Below are 18,735 nucleotides of genomic sequence, written 5' to 3'. Positions count from 1 at the left end.
ACAAGTTTGAGCAGTGGGACTGCAGCAGTGCCACAAAATAGTGAATACGCCGGAGGATGAGTAAATGACCGGGGCATCCAAATCATGACAGGGAGCTGTGAGTCCACCATACTGTGTATATGGGAGCTGTGAGTCCATCATACTGTGTATAAGGAAGCTGTGAGTCCATTATACTGTGTATACGGGAGCTGCGGGTCCATCATACTGTGTATACGGGAGCTGCGGGCCCATCATACTATGTATAAGGGAGCTGCGGGCCAATCATACTGTGTATAAGGGAGCTGCGGGCCCATCACACTGTGTATAAGGGAGCTGTGGGTCCATCATACTGTGTATACGGGAGCTGTGGGTCCATCATACTGTGTATAAGGGAACTGCAGGCCCATCACACTGTGTATAAGGGAGCTGCGGGTCCATCATACTGTGTATATGGGAGCTGTGGGTCCATCATACTGTGTATACGGGAGCCGCGGGTCCATCATACTGTGTATAAGGGAGCTGCGGGCCAATCATACTATGTATAAGGGAACTGTGGGCCCATCATACTGTGTATACGGGAGCTGTGGGTCCATCATACTGTGTATACGGGAGCTGCGGGCCCATCATACTGTGTATAAGGGAGCTGCGGGCCAATCATACTATGTATAAGGGAGCTGCGGGCCAATCATACTATGTATAAGGGAGCTGCGGGCCCATCATACTGTGTATAAGGGAGCTGTGAGTCCATCATACTGTGTATACGGGAGCTGCGGGCCCATCATACTGTGTATAAGGGAGCTGCGGGCCCATCATACCGTGTATAAGGGAGCTGCAGGCCAATCATACTGTGTATACGGGAGCTGCGGGCCCATCATACTGTGTATACGGGAGCTGCGGGCCCATCATACTGTGTATAAGGGAGCTGTGGGCCCATCATACTATATATAAGGAAGCTGTGAGTCCATCATACTGTGTATACGGGAGCTGCGGGCCCATCATACTGTGTATAAGGTAGCTTCGGGCCCATCATACTGTGTATAAGGGAGCTGCGGGTCCATCATACTGTGTATACGGGAGCTGCAGGCCAATCATACTGTGTATACGGGAGCTGCGGGCCCATCATACTGTGTATAAGGGAGCTGCGGGCCAATCATACTATGTATAAGGGAGCTGCGGGCCAATCATACTATGTATAAGGGAGCTGCGGGCCAATCATACTATGTATAAGGGAGCTGCGGGCCCATCATACTGTGTATAAGGGAGCTGTGAGTCCATCATACTGTGTATACGGGAGCTGCGGGCCCATCATACTGTGTATAAGGGAGCTGCGGGCCCATCATACCGTGTATAAGGGAGCTGCAGGCCAATCATACTGTGTATACGGGAGCTGCGGGCCCATCATACTGTGTATACGGGAGCTGCGGGCCCATCATACTGTGTATAAGGGAGCTGTGGGCCCATCATACTATATATAAGGAAGCTGTGAGTCCATCATACTGTGTATACGGGAGCTGCGGGCCCATCATACTGTGTATAAGGTAGCTTCGGGCCCATCATACTGTGTATAAGGGAGCTGCGGGTCCATCATACTGTGTATACGGGAGCTGCAGGCCAATCATACTGTGTATACGGGAGCTGCGGGCCCATCACACTGTGTATAAGGGAGTTGTGGGCCCATCATACTGTGTACAGGGGAACTGTGGGGGACATCATACTGTGTATAGGGGAGCTGATAGTCTATCATACTGTTTGTACCGGAACTGCATGCCCATCATACTGTGTATAAGGGAGCTGTGGGCCCATCATACTGTGTATAAGGGAGCTGCGGGCCCATCATACTGTGTATAAGGGAGCTGTGGGCCCATCATACTGTGTATAAGGAAGCTGTGGGCCCATCATACTGTGTACAGGGGAACTGTGGGGGACATCATACTGTTTGACAGGAGCTGCGGGCCCACCATACTGTGTATAGGGAACTGTGAAGGAATATTGTGCATATGGGAGCTGTTGGCCCATTACACTGTATATAGGGGAGCTCTGGGGGGGCATTATACTTTCTATAGTGGAGTTCTGTCAGCATTATACTGTGTATAGGGGAGCATTGGGCTCATATTGGGCTCATACTGTGTATAGGGGAGCATTGGGCTCATACTATCTATAGGGGAGCAGTGGGAACATCATACTGTGTAAAGGGGAGCAGTGGGAACATCATACTGTGTATAGGGATAGGGGAGCTGTTGGGGCCTTAGACTGTGTATAGGGAAGCTTTAAGCTCACCATACTGTGTATAATGGAGCAATACATGGGGGAACTTAGGGGACATTATTAAATGTTAAGTGGGCACTTAAGCATTATTGTTATAGGGGAACTCAGAGTATTGTGACCATCAAAGTTGCATATGGTCACAATATGTTGGTAAAGTCAATGTTCGTTTTTGTATATAGATTTATTTTCAATAACAGAGTGGTCATATTCTGAGGTTCCCCTATATTCACAATTAGAGTGCGCAACCGCAGCTGTAATCAGGGTTAGCTGGTTAGGGGCCCACTCAGATGTTTCGCCCTCCCTTAAGTTGAAAGCCTAGCTACGCCTCTGGCTCGGAGATTTAGTTTTTGTTGACACAGCTGCATGATTTATGGCTGCTAGCCAGGCTGAGTACATGTAGGGGTTGCCTGGTTGCTAGGGAATCCCCACATGTATTCAAACTGTCTAGCAGCTGTAAATCATTCAGCTGCGGTGATGAAAACTAAATCTCCGAGCAGTCACAAATACTCCGAGACCACCCAAGCGTGCTCAGGAAAACTCGAGCAACGAGTATATGCTCATCACTAGTAAGGATTATTAGGAAATGAAGAAATGTTACTCGAATCCTCCATCATTTCGGTCACACCATTCAGTTGACCTCTGCTGGGACCAAATGAATATCCTATTTGTTTGACCACTGAAGCCATTCACTGGCCTCTACAATCAGATGACTGATTGATGGACTGTCATCTCAAAAGTGGTGTCGACATCCCTTCTTCCATCAGTCAACTATCCCTGCAGCCAATCAGTTGCCTTATCATTTACTTGATGGATGAGAAGTCATTACTTCTGTTCCTGAGGGAGATATCTGGTACTTGATACAGTGGGAGATTTGATGCAAAAAAGGAGGAGAACCAGGAGCATATAGCAAAGGTATATACAAAAAATCTTTATTTATACAAAGCATTAAAATTTGGACAGCAGTGATAATAGCATGCATTCCAAGACATCACAAGAGAAAAGGGGGACACAGATCCCAAACCTCGCCACCCCCAACTAAAGAGCATATTAATGTAAAAGGCTAGGCGCGGCAAGCTCCATGAAGCCAATAGTAATGGCACGGGAAGCAGAAAAGATTACTGCTGTGCCAGGTATTAGCAATAAGTCTCAAGCAAGTGCACCAAGCTGAATAAAATAAATAGCCCATACCACAGCAGCAAAAAGTGGACCGTTAGCTTACCCGTGCAGTGGGGAGGAGAAGGGAGTCCCGCCGGTGAGATGGCCCCGACGCGCGTTTCGCTGCGCTAACAGCTTCCTCAAGGGGATATGGAATATGATGGAAAAGGACCTGCCTATGACCCCCCTGACCTTAATCACATGTCCGGCGGCTGCCAATCATAGTGGAACTAGCAGCGCATGCGCACTTCGGCAGGAAAGCCCAACATGAGGACCAGGCATCCAGCCAAGCACGCAGGTCCAGAGAGAAGATTCTGGACCTGCGTACAAGGCAAACAGCTACCCGCCCACATGTCAGAGCCGCCCGCACGCAGGGCGATGCGCTCGGCCACAAGAGGGCATGCTGTGGGGGAACAACAAAAATTGAAGGTAAATGCTGAAACTAAATACAGAGAATGTCTATATGTGGACATTTCCTAAAATGTATTGGTCATCAAGTGCCTGCCCAGCATATATGAAGTTTTCTGCACAGATTTTCCACCATTTACGTCATGTGATTACATATTTGTGATGCCACATTCTTGTGCAGGAATGGACTATATTATGATTTTTTATTATCATTATCTACATTCTATATATATATATATATATATATATATATATATATATTTATCTGTCTGTATTTATGTGCCTAGATGCGGGCTATCGGCCTTTATCTGTCTATATTGTCACCATATAGACATTCTCTGTATTTAGTTTCAGCATTTACCTTCAATTTTTGTTGTTCCACCACAGCATGTCCTCTTGTGGCCGAGCGCATCGCCCTGCGTGCGGGCGGCTCTGACATGTGGGCGGGTATCTGTTTGCCTTGTACGCAGGTCCAGAATCTTCTCTCAGGACCTGCGTGCTTGGCTGGATGCCTGGTCCTCATGTCGGGCTTTCCTGCCGCAGTGCGCATGCGCCGCTAGTGCCACTATGATTGGCGGCCGCCGGACATGTGATTAAGGTCAGGGGGGGTTATAAGCAGGTCCTTTTCCATCATATTCCATATCCCCTTGAGGAAGCGGCGTGTTAGCGCTGCGAAACGCGCATCGGGGCCATCTCACTGGCGGGACTCCCTTACTTCTCCTCCCCACTGCACGGGTAAGCTTACGGTCCACTTTTTGCTGCTGTGGTACGGGCTATTTATTGTATTCAGTATGGTGCACTTGCTTGAGACTTATTGCTAATACCTGGCACAGCAGTAAACTTTTCTGCTTCCCGTGCCATTACTATTGGCTTCATGGAGCTTGCCGCTCCTAGCCTTTTACATTAATATGCTCTTTAGTTGGGGGTGGCGAGGTTTGGGATCTGTGTCCCCCTTTTCTCTTGTGATGTCTTGGAATGCATGCTATTATCACTGCTGTCCAAATTTTAATGCTTTTTTGTATATACCTTTACTATATGCTTCTGGTTCTCCTCCTTTTTTGCACTTAGTTTATGGAGCGGTTATAAAATAATCTGGGTATTTACTATATATACTGATATTTTTTTCCCAGATTTTTTTGATATGATTTCGGAATTCTGGTTATTAGTGGGAGATTTGAGTGGTAATTAACAGAGTATTTCATTATTTTGTAAGGATCCCTAATCTTTGTAAAGCATTGAAAATACCTTTTAAGAAGACATTCAAACTCAGGCATAGAGATGTCCAACGCTTCTTAACCCTAATATCTTGTGTCGGAGAAGATCCAAGGCATCTCATACACTTCATGATGCTCCTGCCAAGTTCAGTTGGGTCCACCACCGTTAATCTAATTTGTTTGGCCACCTTTATGGCATAGGTGAATTTTTACAATTCTCTAATTATTTTACCAATAGTACAGAATCTGGACTTTTGCACTGAACAATTAACATGAATATAGTGCATCTCTCTCATTAATTTTCATTGCTTCTGGAATTATGTGTCCCTGAATCTTGGTTTATGATCCACTTGACCTTAAGCGATGCTGACTACAGATAATTAAAACAGATGAAATACAACTTTCGACAAACAGAAGAGTTCGGTAGAGGTCACCTTGGACACAAAATATTAACATTGATTTCTTATATTGTAATAATTCTCATTGTAAAAATGTTGGTGGGTAGAAATTCAGAAAGTCCAATTTATAGAGCCACTACTGGACTTTTCTTAATATTGTAAGAATCATTCAGGAATATTTGACTTGTGAACAAATTGTTCAGTCTTGTTAGAACTCATCCATGCCATAAATATAATTAATTAGGTAATAAACTTATGACAATATAGGTGATATATAATCTTGTGAAGGGGTTTTCCCTTCTCAAATAAGGGTGGCATACCACAATCATATGCCATTACTTTATAGTCAGTAGAAATTTAATATTCTGGACCCTTTATTAGTCTAGGGTCACACAACCATTTTTCTCTCATCCAATAAAATTGGTCCCATTATGCTAACCAGACTCTCATCAAATGCTGATTAGAGTTTGACCAGAGAGTAATCCGATTTTCTCGATGTACAGAATTTTAAAAAAATCTCCATCTTCTCCATTCTTTCAGACCATGAAAATTGGACCACACTCAGATGTCATCCTAATAGTCCATTTTTTTTCCACTGACCCATAAACATGAATTGGCAAGTGTGATCCAATAATTGGATGCAACTAATGCATGCTGCAAATTGTTTTCCTGGACTACTAAGTTAAGGGAAAAAAATTGGACAACCCTATAGAATAACATGAGGATGAGTGTTATCCGTCAAAACAATAGAGATCACGTCCCATTTTTACTGTAATCTGCATGAGCCCTTATCAGGAGAATAATGGTATAGTGCAGTGCTTTGGCCTTTTCATGGTCACTGCTCCTAGCTTGCCGGGGATTTCAGGAGTGCATAATATCTTGATTAGTGGCTACTCTGCAGTTCCCTAAACAGATCCATGATCCACTATGCAGATAAAAGAATTGACAAATGCTGAGCTACAACAGATCTCCCTTCTTTTCATTCTCAGGGTTGGTAGGGGTCTCCATGCTACTCCAACAGGCTAGGATTGGTAGGCATCGCCCATAGTGCACCAAAGAGCAATGCTCCATATCTCTATAGAAAATAGCTCATATGTATGGACATTTCTTTGGTAGATTGCAATCCTTGTGTCATTTTATAGTTAATAGTGTCAATATTTTCTTTTTTATAGGTAATAGTGGGCCCGATGACCAGCCAGCCCGTTTGCTGCTTCACTGGTTGCACATATAGTTTTTATGCAGCTGCCTCTTTTGATAGGTCTTCATTTGTAGGCTTCTATTTCGGAGCTACATCCTTAATTCTGGACTTATCTTCCACTGAATCATTTATTCTGCCATTTTATTTAATACATTCCGGAACACTATACAGAATATTCTATTGCCACAGTTTCCCTATAAGAAGGTATGTCATGGTAAAGTTTTTAAGGTAAATTCTAAATGTCTTTGGTCACCATGGGATTAAAAAAGGTTTGTAGACAAGTGAAACTTTCTAGACTGATGGAACTCAAAGTATACTGGTACATAATATATATATATATATATATAGCTTGTTTTCAAGAAAGGTGGAAACACTTTTGAGTAGAGTACATTATCTAAGAGCTTAAGCCTAGACGACACTGCACTTCAGAAAATACATTGTCCTTCAGACATAAATATATTTATAGATAAAAGTTACACTTACAGCAAGCTCCAACATCCTCATCACTCCCATCTAGGCAGTCATTTTCTCCATCACATTTCCAGCCTTCTTGAATGCAGTGCTGGTTTTTGCATTGAAATTCTTCCAAATTACACAACTTTGGCAATGTTTCATCACTGTTAACTAAAGGTCAAAAGAAAGCAATGGAAAAGGTGTTAGATTAGGTTGTTTTATGGGTCTACTGTGGATTCGTAAAAAATCTAAGTGAGATGCATGAAGTCCCTTTGGTTGTTTCAAGCAATGAAGGAGCCACATTTTACTAGTGAAACAATTTAGGTTACTTATTATATTCTCCTGCATCAATAATAAAAACATTTTTTGAATTCGCCCTTTTCTAAACCTTTGAGTCAACTAAAGTGATATTGCATGCTTTAATCATCTCCGGCCTCGGATGATGCAACATCCAATTCAGTTTCAACTCTGCCGCCCAGAGAATCCACTTCTTCCTCCCTTAATTCCTCCTCATTTCTCCTCTGCCAATCCCTTCAATGGCTGCCAATTACCATGAGTTTAAAATCCTAATACTGATTTACAAGGCTATTTATGTGTTCCACCTATACATTTCTGATCTAGTCCCCTGCTGTGCCCCTTTACTTAATCTCTAATCCATAAAATGTCACTTCCATCTCTTACCTAACTTCAACAAACCTCATTACATGTAATCATCAAAATGTCCCCTTCTTGCATCTCTAGCCTGCTTTTACTACATCTCTAATCTACTGCTACCTTCCCACATATAGTCTCCATTACATAGCATGTCATTTCCACACATCTGACTTCATCTACTCCTACCTCCTGAGACACAATCTCTAGTCCATAAAATTTCCCCACCATACATCTTTGACTTGATCTCCAAGTACCTTTCCACTTGTAACCTATGGTCTATAGTCTGACCACTTCATACATTCCTGATCCAATCTCTCACTACCTCCCAACACATAACTTCTAGTCTACAACCTGTCCCCTTCATACATTTGCAGTCTAATCACCTTCTAACCTCCCACTCGAATGCTACAATCCATACACCGCCACCTCCAATCTCCAATCTTTAATCTTATTGCCTGATATCTGCTCAGATATAATCTCCAACCCATACTCTGTCAACTTCATATGTCTGGCCTACCCTCCTAATATCTCCCCATATATAATTTCTAGTCCATAACTTTTCCATTTCATACATTTCTAATCTCCTACTGCCTCCACACACATAATCTCTAGGCCACAACCTGACCTCTTCATACATTGCACGCCTAATTTTCATCTTTTCTTTAACGGCCTTCTGCTCAATCTCAAGCCATAGTGACTTGATGGATAAATGATCTGTAGGAACGGAAGAGACATTTTGTGCAGGCATAGATAGGTCCACCAAGGTCTTCTCCACCATTATCTTGATATTATCAAGCCATTGGGTTGCTGGTATTTTTGTTCGCCTTGTTCTGTCTATTCTTCCGACCATGATGTCCTTTTCCAGTGATTGCTCTCTTTGTATGTTGTATCCAAAGTAGACAAGTCATAGCTTGGTAACCCTTGCTTTGAGTTACATGTCTAATTCTACTTTCCCACATATTATCTCTAGTCCATAACCTGTATTTTCCATTCATTTCTAACCTAATCTCTGACTACTTCCCCACCTCTACAGCCCATAATATAGCCCCTTCATATATCTCTGACATAATTTCCAAACAACTCCCAACACATTAAACTCCAGTCCCCGCAAGTCCTCCTTCCTTTCTTTCCTCTTACCTGCTCCTCACTCAACTATTTCTAAGATATATTCTGTGCTTCCTCATTTGCTAGAACTCACTAGCCCATTAATTAGACTGTCTTTGACCATCAAAGCCTTCCAAAGCATCCTGAAAACCCGTCACCATCATATGAACCAACTGAACTTTCCTTGAGGATTGTAAACTCCCATGGACATCTTTTGCTATGCTCTGTCAAGAGAATGATAGCTGGAGGAAAAGTCATATTTGGACCGCAAGTTGCAGTCTATAGGATATGCTTTGTTAACTTAATACCATATGGTCATTATACAACTATCACTATAGATATTACAAAAAATAGCATTTTGCTCAAGAGCAAGAAACATATTTCCAAGAAACTGAAGTTCTGTCCCTCTATGGAATTTTCCACAGTTTATGCACTAATCTTTTTTATTATTATTATATTTTTCCCACAAGACAGCTTGTAAGTTGTGTTGTAAGTTTGTTTGGTGACTCCTAGGCATATTCTTGCATGAAAGTTTTCAAAGCTTGGGAGTGAATTTATGTAGTCTAACTATGCAGATGTTAAGAAGAAAACAAAGAAGTCTTTGATGAAGCCTTACACACACAAGTTGAATTGTTTTCATCCAAATGCTGGTTATCAGCACAACCGCAAACTCTCCCTCCAGGAACGGCAAGGCAAAGCGTACCGCAGCCCCCATTGTTTATCCGGCAAGCGTTGTCACCTGCAGTCATAAAACATACACCTCAGCGTCCAATAATGTGAACTGAAACATTGACATTACATTCACAGCAGACATGAAAAATCCTCTGTCTGGCTGCTCGAACACTGCAGGCTTTTCTTACCAGAAAATAAAGCAATAAATTACAAAAAAAAAAATAAAAAAAAAATAAAATATTCTGAACAACAGGTTTATCTCTTCTGAGCAAATTTTTAATATTCGGCACTAGAGTTGAGTGACTTTTGCTTTTTTAGGGTCGAGTTGGGTTTTGTGAGACCCGACCTTCTCGAAAGTCGGATCGCGTGAAATCGGCCGATTCTACTGTAAAGTCGGGCCCCGGACCGGAACACGAAACCCAATGCAAGTCAATGTGGATTAATTTTTTTTTAGCTCTCTCTCTCTCTCTCTCTCTCTCTCTCTCTCTCTCTCCTCCGTGCAAAGCATATGTTGTGTTTGACTGCGGAAATCACTGCAGCCCAAACGGTAATATGGCTCTATGACGCCGCAGAAACCGGGCCGGAACCTATGTCATCACGCTGCCCACACTCCTTAATTGGCTGAAAAAATGGCGGGGAAGGCGTCATACAAAACGCGACTTTGGCGCCAAGATCGCCGACCACGTGGCCGACCCCACGCTGGAGTCGGGTCGGGTTTCACGAAACCCGACTTTGTCAAAAGTCGGCGACTTTTGAAAATGAACGATCCGTTTCGCTCAACCCTATTCGGCACTTCTTCCAGCATAAATCTCAATGAGAGCAATTATTACATCTGTTTAGTTGCTTGAAATTTTACAAATTTTCGAGACTGTTCATAGAAAAAATTAGTCTGCTACTATTTAGACATGAGAAAATGAAAAAGGCCGTAGTATACCTTAGACTCAAGTCAGCCGAATTAGCTGATACTGGTGGGATTTGGACAACAGTCTAATGAGTATGAGGACCCCCCGGACTTTCCCCAGACAGTTGATTTGATGATGGGTAAAGTAAAGATCCAAACTTCTTGCTCTCCGCGAAGAGTATGACAGCAACTCTCTCATAGAAAACATAAGAATACTCAACTAAGCACTCTTCCGTTGAAACTCCAGGGCCCCAAGGTAAAATCTGTAACAGTCCCACACAGTAATTGAAATCTACTTGAATTTTACATAAATCTATAATCACCAAAAGCCAGATTTTTGGGAATTTGCTTCTATGCTGTTTCAGCAAAATTGTAATAATTGGCCATCAATATTCTACACTCTAAGAAGCTTTCAAAATGTTACAAAATTGTAAAAAAAAAATTCTTTATACTCACCTCCCTGGTCCCTTGCTGAATCTTCAAATCACTGTCGCCCATGAGGTGAGCATGAGTTTTTTATGTTCTATATATGTTACATTTATTATGCTCTAGGATCTATAGAGACCAAAGAGCATAATAAGGGACATTAAATCCACAGAGTATAATTTATTAGCAAATCAAATTTCTTGGAAAAAACTGAAAACTGGCAAATTAAAATTTTGCCTGATCCCCTCATCTCCATTTGGCACCTCTGATTAAGGCACATTAGCTCGTAACTTAATTCAGAATTCAGAATATGTGGGCGATACATAAATACCAGAAAAAAAAAATAACTGAGTTATTTCCTATCTAACATCAAATGTCACACATTGTATTTAAGAAAATAACTTTCAAGTCAATTTTAATTGCACAACATCCAGGCATCTGAAATAAAAACAAACACAACCCACAGGAATCTACGTAGGAAGTGTCAATGCCACGAAAATTGGATAAAATATAGATGCAATAACATGTGTGTAGCTAGAATTCGGCCTTGAGGACAGTATGCAGCCAATAATAAAATGGAATAAGAGCAATTTGATACATACTGCCAGCCATAAATATTTAATTCATTCATTCTAACGGGGGTCAACGTCCTTGCTCATCGTTGCCGGAACACCGAGTTGAGTTTTATCTTTTTGAAACATAAAAGTAATTTAGGATGTTTTCAAAAAGTTTACATAATGAATTGGGTGGAAGCAAGAAAGATGGCGACATAAAAAGCTCTTTACCGTCATTGAGCTTCGAGCTTGTCAAGGTTATACCACATGTGCAAACCGTAAAAACTTATATCACAAGTAGTACACAGATGGCGGAGCTTCATCTTTAGACCGTGCAAGTGTTTGACCTTGGAATGATTTTAAGCACTTTGCAAATCTTTGCACTTGAATTAACAATTAAATGTTTTCGATTACAGAAAATAAAAAAAAAGATGCCAAGCATTTCTACATCTGCATCCAATTAAAAGCAAAATTATTTTCAAGAAGAAAAGGACAAACTGTGTGCAGTGAGAGCAGAACTTGCATCTAATTGTAATGAATACTGGAAGCAGGAGATTTTTCCAAGCAACTTTCTACGTTTTCCTGTGGTTATATTAAAGATGCTTTTTTTAATGCAAAGCAAAACTATGTCCATTCAATGTAAGAGTATTGAGGAGAGGTGAGGACTAGTGATGAGCGAGCGTGTTCGGATAAGGTGTTACCTAAGCATTCTCGTGTGATAACCGAGTGATTTTGGCATGCTCAAATAATATGTTCGAGTCCCCGCACCAGCATGTCTCACGGCTGTTCAACAACTGCAACACAGGAAGGGATTGCATAACAAACAGGCATGCAGCCGCAGGGACTCTAACACATTTTTCAAGCACGCCAAAGTCTCTTGGTTAGCACATGAGCATGGCCAGATAACACTTTAACTGAGCACTTTCGCTAGTGAGGACCCTTCGTGCTGCCATGAAGTGCCTCCATATTCACGATATTACAAAATATTCAGTGTAACAAAAACCTGTCCTATAGCCCCCAAAATTTCTAGGTATGTTGTTCTATATCTAATCCACTTTGTGCATCATTTCATGTGCCATTGATATAAGGAAGAGAATTGTTGACTTGCACAAGTCTGGCTCATCCTTGGGTACAATTTCAAGATTCCTGAAGGTGCCTCGTTCATCTTTCTAAACAAGTATACGCAAGTACAAACAAGATGGGAATGTCCAGCCATCATACCACTCAGGAAGGAGATGGGTTCTGTGTCCCAGAAATGAACGTGCTTTGGTTTGACATGTGCATATCAACCCAAGGACAAAAACAAAAGACCTTGTGAAGATAATGGTGGAAGCTGATAAGATTGTGTCAATATCCACAATGAAACAAGTACTGTATCAACATGGGCTGAAAGGTCACTCTGCCAGGAAGAAGCCATTACTCCACAAGAAACATAAAAAAGACCATAATTTTTGGAGATGTCCTGTGGTCTGATGGAACTAAAATTGAACTTTTTGGGCATAATGACTATGGCTACGTTTGGAGGAAAAAAAGAGAAGCTCGGAAGCCGAGGAACATCATCCCAACTGTGAAACATGGGGGGAGGGAGCATCATGTTGTGGGGTTGTTTTGCTGCAGGAAGGACTGGTGCACTTCAGAAAATAGATGGCATCATGAGAAAAGAAGATTATGTGGCAATACTGAAGCAACATTTCAAGACATCAGCCAGGAAGTTAAAGCTTGGACGGAAATGGGTCTTCTAAATGGACAATGACCCAAAGCATACTGCCAAAACGGTAACAAAGTGGCATAAGGATAGCTAAATCAACATTTTGGAGCGGCTGTCACAAAGCCCTGATCTCAATCCTATTGAAAATTTATGGGCAAAGCTGAAAAGGCCAGTGCGAGCAAGGCGACCTACAAACCTGGATCAGTTACACCAGTTTTATCAGGAGGAATGTGTCCAAATTCTGACCAACTATTGCGAGAAGCTTGTGGAAAGAGATCCCAAACCTTTGACCCAAGTCATTCAGTGTAAGAGCGATGGTACCAAATACTAATGAAATGGATGGAAACTTTTGACTTTGACGTAAGTCTTAAAATGCCTTAAAACAATCTCTCTTATTATTTTGTCATTTGTCAAATGCTAATATTTATGGTAATTCTAATGGACCTAAAACGGGAAAAGTTTATTCTGATCTCATGTCAGATATTGAGAAAAACATGAGGTATCTTTTTATATAATGTATGGAAACTGCTGGTTTCAACTGTATTTACTAATGATGTTCAACATTGAGCTGATTATAGAAATAGTTTGCTTTTCTGAGGTCTTCTCTGTTATTTTATTCATTTTCCAGCTATAGAGTCTCTTTAATTTATGTGTTTGTAATGCTACCCATACAGAACATTATTAGTCAATTTGTGAGCAATATTAGTCATCTACGAAGGAAAAACTATCCATCACTGTTACCATAGAAGCCATAACATCTTATAGGTTGCTTTATTGTGCCATGTGGCACGTCCAGCATATGCTCATATTTTCAGTGCTTTTATCAACTATTTTGTGATACTTTCTGATTTTGTTGTTTTGGGGAAAATATATTATTCATGTAATGCTTGGAGTGGCTATCGGCTCTCCCCACCCAAGTGTGACGGCATGTTTTTCTATGCAGCTGTCACGCACGGGCAGAAGGGCCAACAGCCGGTCCGATCTTTGCCTGTCCATGTAATACGACCATCTGACTCTTCCCTTAGACTGATTCAACAAATGCAACTTTTTATAATGTGGCAACATTTGGCCCATGTGTCCTCCAATTTTTTTCTTGGAGTGATTTTATTTATGAAAGTTATTTTGAAGCAATGTTTGCACCATTTTGTGAAAAGTAGATGTTTATTATACTGAAAAGTCACAACGAGGGTCAAAGAGAGAACAAAGATTTTTTTTTATTTTACGCAAAACTTATGAAGCACCTTTTCTAAGAATTTGGCACAAAAAAATGCAGAAGACAAGAAAAAACATATAAAAAAACGCACACATTATGCATGTTTTTTCTAAATCTATTAGGCTTTTATATTTTTGTGTTATTGCTACATTTCAATCATGATTCCTACTTGATCTGACCTTCTAGAACATGTGACGCCTTGTGACTTCTTTAGAAATAGTGTTCTGGTCAGAAGGTGACATATACTTGAAGCCATGCTTGGTATTGTTCTTATAATTGGGGCAGAGGTATTCGCTACACCCAGTGCTGGCTCTTTTTATGGAAAAATTGGTTAGGTTATATTTTTTTAGTCTTATTTTATATACTATTACATTGCAAATACATTAACCCCTTTCTGACCTTGGACGGGATAGTACGTCCGAGGTCAGAACCCCTGCTTTGATGTGGGCTCCGGCGGTGAGCCCGCATCAAAGCCGGGACATGTCAGCTGTTTTGAACAGCTGACATGTGCCCGCAATAGCGGCGGGTGAAATCGCGATTCACCCTCCACTATTAACTAGCTAAATGCCGCTGTCAAACACTGACAGCAGCATTTAACTGGCGCTTCCGGCCATCGGGCCGGAAATGAGCACATTGCTGACCCCCGTCATGTGATCAGGGGTCAGTGATGCATCGGCATGACAACCAAAGGTCTATTGAAGACCTCTATGATTGTTGATGCCTGCTTGCTGTGAGTGCCACCCTGTGGTCGGCGCTCATAGCAAGCCTGTAATTCAGCTACATAGGAGCGATCTATGCTTCGCTCCTATGTAGCAGAGCCGATCGAGTTGTGGAAGCTTCTAGCCACCCATGGAGGCTATTGAAGCATGGCAAAAGTATAAAAAAAGTTTAAAAAAATAAAAAAAATATAAAAGTTTAAATCACCCCCCTTTTGCTTCATTCAAAATAAAACAATACAAAAATCAAATATACACATATTTGGTATTGCCGCATTCAGAATCACCCAATCTATCAATAAAAAAAGCATTAACCTGATCGCTAAACAGCGTTGTGAGAAAAAAATTCGAAATGCCAGGATTACGTTTTTTTGTTCGCCGCAACATTGCATTAAAATGCGATCAAAAGAACGTATCGGCACCTCAATAGTATCATTAAAAATGCCAGCACGGCACGCAAAAAATAAGCCCTCACCCGACCCGAGATTACAAAAAATGGAGACGCTACGGGTAATGGAATATTGTGCAATTTTTTTTAGCAAACTTTGGAATTTTTTTAACACTTTCATAACATAGAACCTAGACATGTCTGGTGTCTATGAACTCGTAATGGCCTAGAGAATCATAATGGCAGGTTAGTTTTAGCAGTTAGTGAACCTAGCAAAAAAGCCAAACAAAAAACAAGTGCGGTATTGCACTTTTTTTGCAACTTCACCGCACTTGGAATTTTTTTCCCATTTTGTAGTACATGACATGCTAAAATCAATGATGTCATTCAGAAGTAGAACTTGTCCCGCAAAACATAAGCCCTCATCACATGGCCATATTGACGGAAAAATAAAAAAGTTATGGCTCTGGGAAGGAGGGGAGCGAAAAACCAAAACGCAAAACCGGAAAAAGCTAGGGTCATGAAAGGGTTAAAGATTATTCCCAGAAGAAGCCACACTGGCTAAACACATTATTGAGTCTTCAGTCTACAGTTTCTTATTCTTGGTTTATACATGGGAACAAACAGTTTTGATTCATCAGTGCGTTTCGGCTAAGTGCACACAAAGGGCCCAATTAACCAAACCTTTTATGTCAGAAGTTGTGCATACAACGTTTTGAAAAGTTGCAAAATTTTGGCACGACGCTTGGGTGCCTTTAAGTATTGCTATTTTAGGCATGACATTTTTGCCCTGCTCCGACAAAGTTGGTGGGACTGGTGCAGGATAAGGGGAGCATCTTCTTTACCCCACAAATCTTACTCCAGTCACCGACAGGAGTATGATTTATGTCATGAAGCGCAAGCCAGCACTAGTCACATTTTGATGCACTGTATTTATTAAAGGGAATCTGTCAGCAGGTTTTGCTATGTAATCCAACTGCAGTAATTTCAGCGATTTATCACTTTGTATAGTTGGTGCAGCAGCTGTGGAAAAAAAATCACAGTTCTCCCTGCTGCAAATCTAGCAGAGCTCAGAATGCTGAGCTGTGTATTACCCCACCCACACCACTGATTCACAGATTTTTGTCATCATACAGTGTACAATAAAAGCTACTAATCATTGGTGGGGGCATGTTTGGACCAGGAGACATGAGACACCTAGTAGTCCTGTAGTGATAATCTCCTGCTGATAAAAACCTGATTTTGCTGAAACAACAACACGCAGTCCAGTAAGTGACACATCACTGAAATCAGGGTCTCTTCCCCTACATCATGTTGCTTTCATATTACATAGGAAAAACCTGCTGACAGATTCTCTTTAAGAAGTGTGCACCTCTTAATAATTCAGGTAGCATCTGACTCCACCACATCGCGTCATGAAAAACGCCAGTCTTGATGAATTGGGTCCAAAGTCTTTTTGCTGAAATTTTGGACCAGAAACGGAGCAAAAACTCAAAGTTTTTTTAGGAGTTTTGAGCCTTGGAGGAGGATGTGGAGAGTTTCAGTTTAGGTTCTGCTCCCAAAACTCCTCGAAACACTCAGTGTGCACACTGCCTTACAGCGCTGCTACAGTTCATTCGCGCATGCACGTCTCTTCAGTGCTTTTGGAGGCTCTAGAGTGCTTTCGATCTGCAACCAAATCAGGAAAGATGGTGACTTTGAACTTTATAAGATTTTCTGATGTTTATAACTGTATATACATAATAAACTAATTTTGGATATTTTTGCAAGTATATCTGCGTGCACATTCGTCCTCACCAACTTTTATTTTTCGCGGAATCCATTCTCCCCTTACTAGGTCTTGATATTATGCTATGAACAATGTGTCCTGCCGCTGTGCTGTGCCAGTCAGGTTCACTAACACAACCCGCAATGTTGTAATGATACATTTCATCATTCTAAGGGCTCATTTCCACATGCGAGGCACACGTCCGTATCTCGCATGTGGAAACCAAGCTCTGGCGCCGGCACTTTGGAGCGGAGCTGTGCAGCTCCATGTGTTCCTATGCGGCCGCACGCTCCGCTCTGGAGTGCCGGTGCCACAGCTTGGTTTCCACATGCGAGATACGGATGTGTGCCTCCCATGTGGAAATGAGCCCTAACACTGATTTCAAAGTCCATTTTCCATACGAAAGAATCTGGCGTCCCAAAACCAGCGGATTTAATCACAGAGGAGGTTTAAAGCGCCATAAGCTTTTACAATATTTTGTGACAACATTGGATTAATAATATTTTAATCTTCCTCTGGCAAGAAACTGAATGACTTTGGCTGGTTCGGAGTCACACGACAGACGCAGTATTGGGCGAAATGTCGTCTTTTTCCGGTCGTGGCGTACAAACGTCCGGCATGTTTTGTAAACAATAGAACACTACAAATACAAAAGGAAAAGTGTAAGAGATATTGTAACTGATTGCAGAATTATGTTTGAGGTTTCAGATGTTTCACGGCAGCCTCCATGTTGTGAATAGCACCCGGGCTAGCTGCGGCTGATCCTACGCGAATGAGTAATCTACAGCAAAATAATGGAACACAAACAGCAGCTGCAGAGCCAGTATTAGAATCAGCGGTGGAGCTCCACAAGAACAACACTTTCCAGTAAGCAGATGGCTATATGTGCTAATATCTGAGCCTAAGGGGGGAAGAAGATGGCTTGCTTAATTTACACCATGTATTTAACTTTGCTGCCAAAATAGCATGTACTGGTTGTACGAAGCAAGGCAATATTTCAGGATTTGACTCAATAATAGTAGAAAAAAACTTTAATAAAGCAAAAATGCTGGTAATATTGTACAGAATTGCAATGCCCTTAAAGGGAACTTGTCATGTTGTACATGCAGCAGTAGAAAACAAGGGGAGCAGAGCGGCTTAATATATAGCTTTGTCTTTAAAGATTCCGGAAGTTACATTTTATTCACTTTAAGGGAAGCGTCAGAAGGATGTATAAATTAGATGAGGATCAGAACGCAAAGCTCGGACTGGCCATAAGCTCTCCTGACCTGAATGTGACAGCATGTATTTCTATGCAGCTATCACGCTTAGGTGGGGAGGGCCGATGGCCAGTCTGAGCATTGAGCTGCGATCCTCATCTGAGTTACACGGCCGTCTGACTTTTCCTTAATTCCAAAAGTTCGATTTTATTCCCTTTAAGGTAAGAATCAGACAGTTGTATAACTCGGACGAGGATTGCAAGGCAAAGCTCGGACTGGCCGGCATCTCTCCTGACCCGAGCATGACATGTATTTCTATGCAGCTGGCACCCTTAGGTGGGGAGAGCCGATGGTCAGTCTGA

At 41.8% G+C, this 18,735-nt stretch overlaps 1 protein-coding gene across 5 annotated transcripts in view; it reads right to left on the bottom strand.

Moving 5' to 3' along the window:
* The window catches only part of LRP1B (LDL receptor related protein 1B), a 1,636,337-nt gene that overhangs the window by 718,436 nt on the left and 899,166 nt on the right, over positions 1 to 18,735 (bottom strand). For all 5 annotated transcript variants that reach the window (XM_077273024.1, XM_077273022.1, XM_077273019.1 and 2 more), the window contains exons 15-16: positions 9,445 to 9,567; positions 7,101 to 7,241 (exon numbers count right to left, since the gene is read on the bottom strand). In XM_077273024.1, the coding sequence (XP_077129139.1) occupies positions 7,101 to 7,241; positions 9,445 to 9,567 (264 nt within the window). The remainder of the gene's footprint in view (positions 1 to 7,100; positions 7,242 to 9,444; positions 9,568 to 18,735) is intronic.

The sequence above is a fragment of the Ranitomeya variabilis genome, chromosome 7 (assembly GCF_051348905.1).
Source record: "Ranitomeya variabilis isolate aRanVar5 chromosome 7, aRanVar5.hap1, whole genome shotgun sequence".
Classification (NCBI taxonomy): Eukaryota; Metazoa; Chordata; class Amphibia; order Anura; family Dendrobatidae; genus Ranitomeya; species Ranitomeya variabilis.
Note: the sequence above shows the minus strand (reverse complement) of the source record. Positions and strands in the feature narration are given on the sequence as shown.